The 12277-nt window shown below is 39.4% G+C and overlaps 1 protein-coding gene across 1 annotated transcript in view; it reads right to left on the bottom strand.

The window, feature by feature from the left end:
- Positions 1 to 5991: 5991 nt before the first annotated feature.
- The window catches only part of LOC137618611 (zinc finger protein 665-like), a 504971-nt gene continuing 498685 nt past the window's right edge, over positions 5992 to 12277 (bottom strand). Inside the window, exon 4 of the mRNA XM_068348721.1 lies at positions 5992 to 9083. Coding sequence (XP_068204822.1) covers positions 7724 to 9083 — 1360 coding nt within the window. The 3' untranslated portion in view covers positions 5992 to 7723. The remainder of the gene's footprint in view (positions 9084 to 12277) is intronic.

The raw sequence follows: 12277 nt of genomic DNA, 5'->3' as shown, positions 1-12277 counted from the left end.
GGACATATATGGCTTTGTCAAAGCCAGACGAGCTTGCAGAGAGTTCGTGTTCACCTCAGCTGTGGTGAGACACGAACCAAGGAAGCTGATATCGTCGAGTATCTGGGGAAAGGACCTCTTCCCAAGTGAAGTGATCAAGGAGGTTGTTGACAAAGCTGCCACGGAGAATAGGAACCTTCTCCAGAAGTGGGGCTTGTCAAAGAAGATTAAGTCTTCCCCCTGGATGAGGGTCCCCAACCTAAGAGGAAGACAAAGAAACCAAGGGCGCCCTCTCGCCCCCTAGACAACAACATCTTTCCGCGGCCGCAGTGCCCCAGACGGTGGCACAACCACCTACCACGTACCAATTGGTACCCCAGCATTTGGCAACACAATCGCCAGCCTTTACCCTGGCTTTCGAGAGGACGTCGACGACTTTTCGGCCGAAGGCTAGAGGCTCATTTCGAGGTGCCTCTAGACGTCCCTCAAGAGGTAGAGGCAACAAAGGTGGACGCGGGCAAGGAGGCAAGTCCTCTGGTCAGCACTCAAAGTGAGATGCTTCCGGTAGGAGGGAGACTATTCTCTTTCCGGGATCACTGGACCTTCGATCCCTGCGCCCACAGCCTAATCAAGAACGGACTGGGTTGGAGCTGGAATGTAGCTCCACCATCTTTCCCTCAATTCTTCCAACATTCAACCCCGTTCTGGAAGAATATGTCCAAGAACTCTTGGAAAAGAGTAATAAAGAGGGCAAAGTCCATCAAATACCAAGGAAGGCTGTTTTGTGTTCCAAAGAAGGACTCAGACAAATTCATAGTCATTCTGGACTTGTCGCCACTCAACAAGTTCATAGTAAACCACAAGTTCAGAATACTAACCCTTCAACACATAAGGACCCTGTTGCCCAAAAAAGGCATACAGAGTCTCCATAGACATGGCAGACGCATATTGGCATGTCCCAATCAATCGCGAAATCTCCCCCTACCTAGGATTCAAGCTGCAGAAGAAACAATATGTCTTCAGAGCTATGACCTTCGGGCTAAACATAGCCCCAAGGATCTTCACGAAGCTTGCAAACGCAGTCGTTCATCAACTACGCCTAAAAGGAGTTCAGGTAGTGGCCTATCTGGACGATTGGCTGGTGTGGGCAACATCCAAAGTGGAATGCATGCAAGCCTCCAAGACAGTGATCCATTTCTAGTAACATCTGGGATTCAAGATCAATACCAAAAAGTCTCTACTATCTCCAGCTCAAAAGTTTCAATGGCTAAGAATTCATTGGAACTTACAGTCACACTGCCTCTCCATTCCGTCAAAGAAGAGGAGAGAGATAGCAGGATCTGTCAAGAGACTTCTAAAATCCAATTGGATATCAAGATGCCAACAGGAGTGCTGGGCTCCCTCCAATTCACATCAGTGACAGATCCAGTGCTAAGAGCACAATTAAAGGATGCAACAGGAGTCTGGAGAAGATATGCATCGAACGCTTGAAGAGATCTAACAAGACCGATTCTGACTCGTCTGCAATCACTTCTCAAGCCGTGGTCGGAGGCCAAGCACCTAAGGAAATTGGAGCTTTTACAACCACCTCCACCTTCAGTCATCATTCATACGGACGCCTCAAAGGAAGGATGGGGAGGTCACTCTCACCAAGGGAAAGTCCAAGGGACTTGGTCCTCCCTATTCAAGACCTTTCATATCAACATTCTGGAAGCCATGGCAGTTTTTCTAACTCTGAAGAAACTGAAGCCTCACTGCTCGGTCCACATAAGGCTGGTTCTAGACAGCGAAGTGATAATGAGATGGCTGAGTCGAGAAGGCTCGAGATCGCCCCAAAACAACCAAGTGATGTTGGCCATCTTCCGTTTGGCAGAAAAGAAGAGATGGCACTTGTCAGCAGTTCACCTCCAAGGGTTCCACAATGTGACGGCAGACGCTCTATCCAGGTTTACACTGATAGAGTCAGAATGGTCCCTAGACGTAGGATCATTCTCCTTCATCTTACGTCAAGTCCCGGAACTGCAAATTGACCTCATTGCGACAAGCAACAACAAGAAGCTACCTCGTTACGTGGCCCCATGCGAGGACCCTCTAGCGGAAGCAGGGGACGCGATGTCCCTAGATTGGAACAGATGGTCCAGGATTTACCTGTTCCCTCCACCAAATCTTCTGTTGAAAGTCCTCAATAAACTGAGATCCTTTCAAGGAACAGCAGCGATAGTGGCTTACAAGTGGCCGAACAGCATCTGTTTCCTCTAATATTGGAACTGCGACTGAACCTGATCCCGTTGCCGGATCCAGTTCTGACACAACAAGTGCAGAAGTCGACTGTCTTCACTTCATCACAGAAAACCCGGAACCTTCATCTCATGATTTTCTCTACTTAGCAGTCAAGAAAAGGTTAGGGATTTCGAGAGACAGTTCTTAGAAGAATATAAATCTAAATCTACCAGAAGACAATATGAGTCGTCCTGGAAGAAATGGGTTGCCTTTGTAAAGGCACAGAAGCCAAAAGAAATTTTAATGGATTTCTGTCTGTTATTCTTTATTCATCTTCATGAACAAGGCTTAGCAGTCAACACGATTTCTATGTGTAAATCTGCCTTGACTAGACCCTTGCTGTATGCCTTCCAGGTAGACTTCTTTAACGAAATCTTTAATAAGATTCCTAAGGCCTGCGCTAGACTTAGGCCGGCAGCACCTCCAAAGCCCATTTCATGGTCTTTAGATAAAGTTCTTCATTTGGCATCAACTCTGAACAATGAAGAATGCTTTCTGAAATATTTAACCCAAAAAGTTATATTCCTATTTGCACTAGCCTCGGGAGCCAGAGTTAGCAAAATAGTGGCCCTTTCGAGGGATGAGCGCCATATCTAGTTCATGCAAAGTGGAGAACTGAATCTTTTTCCTGACCCAACGTTTCTCGCTAAAAATGAGCTACCCACTAAAAGGTGGGGTCCCTGGAGAATCTGCCCTTTGAAGGAAGATACATCTCTGTGTCCAGTAGAGTACCTAAGTCTATCTTCGTAGAACTTCAGACTTTAAGGGAGGACAGCTCTTTAAGGCAGAAACTTCAGACTTTAGGGGAGGACAGCTCTTTAAGGCAGAAACTTCAGGTTCAAATTTGTCTCTAAAACAATTAAGGGCGAAGATCACCTACTTCATTCACAGAGCGGATCCGGACAGTACACCCGCAGGCCATGATCCGAGAAAGATTGCCTCATCTCTGAATTTCATCCAAAACATGGATTTTGAAAGTCTTTGCTCGTATAATGGGTGGAAGTCCTCCATGGTTTCTTTAAACACTGTGCAAAGCAAGTACAGGAGGTTAAGAGGCTTGTGGTGGCAGCAGGTAGTGTGCTAAAACCTGCTGCTTAAAGACTGCGAGGAACAGTGAATTAATTGGGACTGTTAGTGAAGGGTGTACATGCTGACTCCTTACGGAGCAACATGTTAAGTGAAGTGTCACCATGGTGACACTATGGACTGTTCCTACTGTAAAGGTGGAGAAATAAGCATAAAAGAATAACACGTGTGCCATGCGTATTATTACACAAGTGTGAACAGACTGTAATGACAGAAATTTAATTAAGAAAATTTACAATAATTTTCCATTTAAGTGGCTTGTGTTTCTTTTCAGATGACACAAATATTTCTGATGTTACTTCTATATTTATGCTTTTAAAATTTATTTAATATTTTATACTATACTATAAAATGCATATTAATTTCATAATTTATTGTTTTTCAATAAAACTAGAATTGAATTTTGCGTCTTACTCGCCCCAAAAAATTCAGATGAAATAAAAATAGGTATTGAGGATTCATTGTCCAATCTTTTATTTGACATATATTTATGTGAACTTCTATAAATATTTGTTCCAACACGAAAACAAACTTTTTCTATGTTGTATACATCAGGATGTGTCAGTCTTTCGTTACGACTGACTTGGAAGTCCTTGTTGGTAATGCTGACTTATACAAGTAATTGTTTCTACATGGATTCTAACCTGTCTGTCTAGCATACTGCTAGCCCAGTAGATCCAGGGATGTGTTGGTAGTACATACATATATTTGTTCCCTTACAAATACAACTCTGATTTAAAGGTATATAGTGAGACCAGTGTACCTGTTTGTTGGCTAGATTGTTCATAAGATATATGCAATCCTCGAGACTTTTTCCAGAGTCCAGCATGACTCCTCCCTGTAGGGGGCAGGAAGCTCTAACATAGTTCATGATTAGTTGAAATGATGTATAACGGTAACATCATGTGTCTCTAAGTTTAAATGACTAAGGAAAAGTTGATCTTGAGGTTATGGCACTAATAGAAAATCCACAGATACATTAATGCTCTGGTAAACTTCCATCAGGACGACATGGCCTGAGCCCAAATAACGGATTTTGAGCGAAGCGAAAAATCTATTTTTGGGTGACATAGCCATGTCGTCCTGATAGACCCACCCTCCTTTCTTACAAAAGGGCTGAAAGAGTCCCTCCCGAAAGTACTGTATCTGTAGCACCTCGTTTAACGCTACAAGGAATAACAAGATGGCGGTCTGATATGACGTCATTTAGGTACTCAAAACAGTAAGGAGTAGTGCCTTAATAACAGCTCCCCTTTTATTCTTGCCACTTTCCCTCTCGAAGCGTAAATGCTATTTGGGGTGAAGATAGCTATGTGGTGTGTCAAGAAAACTTCCTCTGATATTATGCGATATCCGTAAAGGTAAAAGTTAGGGATATTCTCGCCAAGAGTTAGAATTCTGGATACCTTAAGGTTAAATTCTGTGGGAATATCATTGTAGTCAAATATACCCTAGGAAGCTACTTTAAAGGAACTTCCATCAGGACGACATGGCTATCTCACCCAAAAATTAAAGACAGTGGGATATTTATAAGTTACTTTTTATGACTTAGGATCTTTTGGATGCTAATAAGTTGCAAAATAATATTGAAAACACTAACTTTTGCAGAATCCAAGACATGGAACACAAGTTTGGCCCTGTACATTGGTCTTTCTCATGGAATGATGTAAAAAGTCTGTACAAAAATAGCAGAATACAATCTGTTCTGAAAATAACATTACCTAATGAGGAAAGATTAAATTGAACCGTGAGATTTACAGCAGAACAACACCCGTGATACGGTTTTTTAATAAGGAGCTGAAGAAATACAGCACAATTTCTTACATTGTAAGTTTATTAATGAATCTGAAAATTCTAGTAAATGCTGCACTCCTGAAGAAGCATAGGCATTGTAGTTTAATGCCTTCCTTCCAAATATATTGACTGGATTTTAATAAATACTGTACACACACACACATATATATATATATATATATATATATATATATATATATATATATATTGTATTGTGATCAGTTAAAGAAAAAATTAAAATTTAGCTTGAATAGCAGAATGCTACAAGTTTAAAGACACCAATAAGGAAATTAGCCAGGTAAAAGTAAATAAACAATAAAGTTAAAAGTAAAAATAAAAATTAGAAGTAAACAACAAATAAACAATAAAGAGAGACCTGTGTCAATCAACTCAATATACACTGAATAGTCTGGCATACTCTTTCCACATTCTCCTCTGACCTCATACACCTGACAACACTGAAATTACCAAACAATTCTTCCCCACTTAAGGGCTTAACTACTACACTGTAATTGTTCAGTGGCTACTTTCCTATTGTTAAGGGTAAAAGAGAGACTTTGGCTATAGTAAGAAGTTCTAGGAGAAGACTTCAAAATCTCTAGTTATGAGTAGTGCCATATCCACGGTACCAAGGCGTAAGCTCTTCTTCTTCGAACATGCATTTGTTAACTGCCAATGTCTCAGATCTACAAGTGAATATTTCAAATTCTAAATGCTTTCTCTATTGAGACCTGTGCCTTTCATAATAAAGAAGTGTGAAAGGAATTAGTATATATGAAATACAAAATTTTCATAAAAAGGATTTATTCAATTGGAAAATATACAGTATGTCTAAAATACGATATCTAAAATTAAAAATGATTTGTTACGGCATACGAATATTACAAAATAAGTTTTAATTACATACAAATAAGCACAAAAAGTATTAGAAAAATATTATCAATTCAAAATCTTAGACACAAAAACATTCCCTGTTCTTTATAGTCCAACTGAGAAAAATATTCATTTAAGAAGAACTCCAAAGTTAGGTAACATTTTGTACTTATGAAGACAGAACTTTCCATCAGAATTCAAATTGAAAAGGAACCTTTCTACCAGCATGGACGCCATCAGGTAAGAAAATTACAGCCAAAGTTTGACACACTATCAATGCACTAGATGAGGATGCAAGATAACTCTGTGTGTTTTGCACTGCTAGATTTAGCACAGTCTGTCCCAAGATTTTCAATCAGTCAAAGATGGTTGGGTTGGCTGGAAAGATCATTGATTAGTTTGAAAGGTAAGAAATGATGATCATGGGTAGAGTCATGCTGAAGAAATACACAATATGTGCCTTCAATAGGCTAATCTTATCACTCAGTCCACATAACAATGTTAGAGTATCATGGTACTTTGGTGTTAGAGAAAATTCAGTATTAGGAAACAGGGTATGAATAAGCAAATATAGACACCAGTGGTGGGGACTCGAGGACTCAGTGGCTTGTCTGACTTTTTCTAGAGCTTTGAGCACATACTGTATATCAAAACATGGGTTTTATGAAAGTGTCTTCACAAGGTAAAAGATGTACTGGTAAGACTGAGCAGCAAAATTTACATTGTACGAAAATATTCAACATAACTAAATGCTACCAAGAACTTAGAATACAGTACGATAAAGCTATGGAGAAACAAGACTAAATCCTCCTGAAACAGTGATAAGCAGGTCATAAATGTACTTGCAGTATTCTAAAAATGTATTGATTCTCTTATAGTAATCACGAGATACGACATCGTAGACAAACCTATTGGCAGCGATGGAGGACATGGTACATGGATACATAAATGTCTGGAAATAATCAACTTGCAAATACCAACCATCTTAACTTTCTTAATGAAAACTGATGGATTGCCAAAGTCTGGAACTAGGGAGGCCATTTAGAGCCAAGGTGCAACTGGGGGAGCAACCAAGAATTTGTACCATGCTACTGAAACTTGAGAGAGGTAGGAATTAAAAAGTGGGAACAGAGATACAACCCTACAATTGTATAAAAAGTCAAAGGTTTTTATGCATGTAGAAACAAACTAATAATAGAAATTAAAAAAGAAATCCACAATAATTATACACCAATTAAGTGAAATTTCACTTTGTACCAACATCATTAAAGAAAGATGCACCCCAATAAACATGTCCCTTCTCCAGCAGATACAGCATAAGAAATCAGTAGATAAATGCATACAAAACTTTTATTTTCTGTTGTCCAAGTATTTCCTTTAATCATTTAATTTCCATAAATTCTGTTCAGGTCTCTAACTGTCAGATGTTTCCAAGCAACAAAGGATTTGAATAATTAGTAAGTCAGAAGTACAATAAAATGAGGAGGTACATAACTAGTTAACTAGAGATGACAACTTCACAGCAACTGAACATCATCAAGGAAACAGATCTCATACAATCGAACATGTTTTTCTTGCTTGATTAAATTTCCATTAAACTTGATTGTAAATGTCCCATAAAGAATCATTTTAGTCCAGCAAGTTTGGAAATGTAATCGCTTTGTAACAGAAATTTCCTCTTTCCGAAGAACAAGACTTCCTCAATTCCTTACTATTTTTTTCTGAAACAAATCTTCATATGACTTTTCATGCATAATTTCCGTTTAAAAGACTTATCACAGCAACTGCATTTAAATGACTTCTCCCTAGTATGAATTCTATGATGGTCTGTGAGACGATGTTTCCGAGAAAATACTTTGTCACAGACACTGCACTTAAATGGCTTCTTTCCAGTATGAATTTTATGATGCTCTGTAAGAGTACATTTCTGAGAAAATACTTTGTCACAGACACTGCACTTAAATGGCTTCTCTCCAGTATGAATTTTATGATGCTTTGTAAGACTACATTTATGAGAAAATACTTTGTTGCAGACACTGCACTTGAATGGCTTCTCTCCAGTATGAACTATATGATGCCCTGTAAGAGATTTTCTATGAGAAAATGATTTGTCACAGACACTGCACTTAAATGGCTTCTCTCCAGTGTGAATGTTATGATGCTCAGTAAGACTACGTTTCCGAGAAAATACTTTGTCACAGACACTGCACTTAAATGGCTTCTCTCCAGTATGAATTTTATGATGCTGTCTAAGACTCCCTTTCTCAGAAAATGCTTTGTCACAGACACTGCACTTAAATGACTTCTCTCTAGTGTGAATGTTATGATGCTCTGTAAGACTAAATTTCCGAGAAAATACTTTGTTGCAGACACTGCACTTAAATGGCTTCTCTCCAGTATGAATTTTATGATGCTCTGTAAGACTGCATTTCCGAGAAAATACTTTGTCACAGACACTGCACTTAAATGGCTTCTCTCCAGTATGAATTTTATGATGCCGTCTAAGACTACCTTTCTCAGAAAATGCTTTGTCACAGACATTGCACTTGAAGGGCTTCTCCCCAGTGTGAATTCTACAATGATTTGCGAGATCAATTCGAACAGAAAAGGCATTGTCGCAGACACTGCACTTTAATGGCTTCTCCCGAGTGTGAGTTCTTAAATGCACTAAGCTATCCTTTTTGTGAAAAAACCCTTTGCCACATTCACTACATCTGAATGACCTACCCCTTCCTCTTTCCTTTCCTTTGTCCTCTTTCCTACTGGATCTCAACTGTATGCCACATTTCTCTTTCACACCTGTCCTTACAGTCTCCTCCTCCTCTTCATTGACTTCCCTTTTGATGATTTGTAAATCCTTCTCACTCACCGATGCATCAGATTCCAAAGAATATTTCCTGTCATCTTCGCTTAACTCAAATTTTTCTGGCTCTGCTTCAAATTCTGGCTCTGCTTTGAATTCCATATCTGGATCCATGAAAAGAGAGTCATTATCAAAGAGCCCAAATTTATCAACCAAATCATCATTTTCCAACTTGACTGCAGACTTTGAAAAAGAATCTTCCATTTCACTTTTTTATTGGAAATTCTAATGATTCAGAGTTCAGCATTCTCTCCCTATCACTGGATGACATCCTCTTCAATATTATTTCCAACAGTGTCCAAAGATAAAGTTAACACTAAACTTAAAATTCTTTACATCAAAGTCTTACTGCATGAATCCACACACACCTTTCTTCCTTATTAACATTCCTGTATCCTTTCTTCTTTTTTTCCCAGTCCTCTATCTTTTGCAGATATATTCAATAGTTTACACAACCTCCTCAAAAGAGGTGGAGGATTATTTCCTTAGAGATGAAAAGTCTGAAATAACAGAGAACAATCATTGGAAAAAGGCAAGATGAAAATGTTGGAGTGTTCTGATATAAAATGACAAGATTTTAAAGAAATTTGTATTTTTTTTTCTATCCATACAAACCCGAGTCCTTTAATTAGGGAGACTCACTCATAAGATGGTTGGAAGTCCCCTTGGAACAGAGTCTGGAAGGCTCTGTAACTTCCCTGGAAGTGTTCCAGTCCTGATCTGTGGAGAAACAAAGAGAGACCACTATCACCCCCTGTCTGTTTATAATAAAAGAAAGTGATAGAAGACACTGGGTCATACATAAATATCACCATCCCACATAAAGAAAAATTGTAACCCCAACAGGGAACGTCAGTAAGAATCACATACCAAGTATAAGAATAATGAGTTGCTAGGGTCATGAGGTAGCTGTTAAGTACTGCCAGATGGGCGAGGTGAGTTTGTACAAAACATAACGACCTTTTGTACAAATGGTTGAAGGCAACCAAGGCAAAAAAATTCCAACAATGTGAAAAATGCAATGGCAAATGTAAACAGGTTTTTCTATTTGAGGGATAAAGTGAGAAATAAAATAAGCAATAGTATTACAGCGTATGAGCATGCATGAAACACATGCGGTACATGGCTCCCACTAAAAAAATAAAAAACATACATGTGAAATATAGTGCCCTGTTCTAGAGAGACGAACTGTAGGTGGGCCATCTTGCAGGAGATAATTAGGTTTTAGACGATCAATGAAGACCCAGTCTTCTTTGCCATGAATGGTAATTTAAAAAGCCTTTGGTTTGTAATGGATAATGAGGAAAGGGCCCTTATAAGTGGGGTGTGAGCGGTAGCTTGCTAGTGTTGGCGCATACGAAGACATGTATTTCAGGGTTTAAATCTTTTGGTATGTGTTGCTTAGCTTGGGGCTTGTAACTTTGCCAGCAAGGTGTAAATTTTCTCACAACGTGTGGTAGGCACTGGAGATTGTCGGAGGAGGAGCAGGGACGACCAACGGGTCACCATAATCCAATCCAGTTGCTGAGACATCAAGGGTGTCCTTATGAATGGTCCTTCATCGCATGAACTGCCTTTTCTATCATCTAGGTTAATGTGGGTAGGGGTTAGGTTGGGTAGGGAATGTTGGGCTTTTGTCAGTGCGTATGGGCCAGGTTGTGAGAAAAGTGAAGAAGAGCGGAATGAGTTCTAGAATGAATTAACTACGTGTGTAGAATGACTGGGTAGAAGGAATTATGTAGTTGTCATGGGTGACTTAAATGCTAGAATGGGCGCTGGAGAGGTAGAAGGTGTCATTGGGAAGTATGGTGCACCAGGTGAAAATGAGAGTGGTGAGAGACTGGTAGATATGTGTGTTGAGCAAGAGATGGTGATAAGTTCTAGCTTTTTCAAAAAGAAACATAAAAACAAGTATACATAGGAAAGAGTGGCAAATGGAAGAGTGGTAGAAAGGGCCTCAATGGATTAAGTGTTGATAACTAAAAGAATGTTTGAAAGATTGAAAGACATGCATGTGTTTAGGGGTATGACTAACTGTGTGTCTGATCCTTTTTTGGTGGAAGGAAAATGAGTTGTAGATAAAGACTGGGGGAATAGAGTAGGTGGATGTAAAAGGGAGCTAGTGAGGGTTGAAGAGCTAATGAAACCTGGGGTAAAAAGTAAATATCAAGAAAAGTTGAAAATGGCATATGACGAAGTGAAAGTAAGAGAAACCAGTAATTTAGAGGAGGAGTGGAAGAGAGTAAAAGAAAAATTTGTTGGGATTTCAAGTGATATGTGTGGCAAGAAGTTTGTTGGAGGCAGCATGAGGAAGGGCAGTGAATGGTGGAATGAAGGAGTGAAGGTAAAAGTGGAAGAGAAAAAGCAGGCTTTTGAAGAATGGCTGCAGAGTAATGTATAGAGAAGTATGAAGGATATAGAGAGAAAAATGTGGAAGTAAAGCGCAAGGTAAATGAGGCAAAGAGGGCAGCTGACCTGAGGTGGGGTCAGGGATTGGGTCATTCATATGAAGAGAATAAGAAGAAGTTTTGAAAAAGAAGTGAAGAGAGTAAGGAAGGAGGGTTCAAGAATTGAAGAGACAGTGAAAGATGGAAATAGAAGGTTGTTAAAAGGAGAGGAGGCAAGGAAAAGGTGGATGGAGTATTTTGAAAGTTACCGGATGTTGAGGATAATAGGGAGGCAGATATAATCGCTGTTGCAGGTGTTGAGGTGCCGGTGATGGGCGATGAGATTGAGAGAGAGATTACAAGAGAGGAAGTGAGGAGAGCAGTAGATGAAACGAGAGTAGGAAAAGCATCTGGTATGGATGGTGTGAGAGTTGAAATGTTGAAGGAAGGTATATGTATGTATAACATTGGACTGAATTGACTTGAATTGCAAAATATTGTAGCTTGCTAATCTTGTGAAATAGAAGCCAATCATCTTGATGCCTGGGAGGTATGTATTACAAAGCATGGCCAAACTATGACTTCAAGTAAAATCATATAATTGTAATCAATGTAAAAGATACTGACACATCCTCAAGAAGATAAAAATATGACATTTGAAAAAAAAAATTATTTTTCCTAACTAAAAATAGGAGTTTCATTTCTGAGATAGCCGTTAAAGCTTTTGCGAGGTGTAACTACTTTCCGGTAGTTAGCGAGGGTAGATCAACCACCCCGCTCACACAAGCCCCAATAAACAATCGTCATTTTTCAGCAGACCGTCTGGAGGAAGGTTATAGCGCTGTTAATATGTGTAAAAAGCCATAGATTTCCATAGTTAGAAAAAATACAAATTATTCCAAATTTGCCATTTGTTTTCGTACTATATGCAAACCTTACGCTCTTTACCTGGGTGACTCACCCCATGGTGGGTGGAAGTGCCTAAAACCAACTGGCTGGACACAGTCCCAGAGTG

Source organism: Palaemon carinicauda, chromosome 25 (genome assembly GCF_036898095.1).
Source record: "Palaemon carinicauda isolate YSFRI2023 chromosome 25, ASM3689809v2, whole genome shotgun sequence".
NCBI lineage: Eukaryota > Metazoa > Arthropoda > Malacostraca > Decapoda > Palaemonidae > Palaemon > Palaemon carinicauda.
Note: the sequence above shows the minus strand (reverse complement) of the source record. Positions and strands in the feature narration are given on the sequence as shown.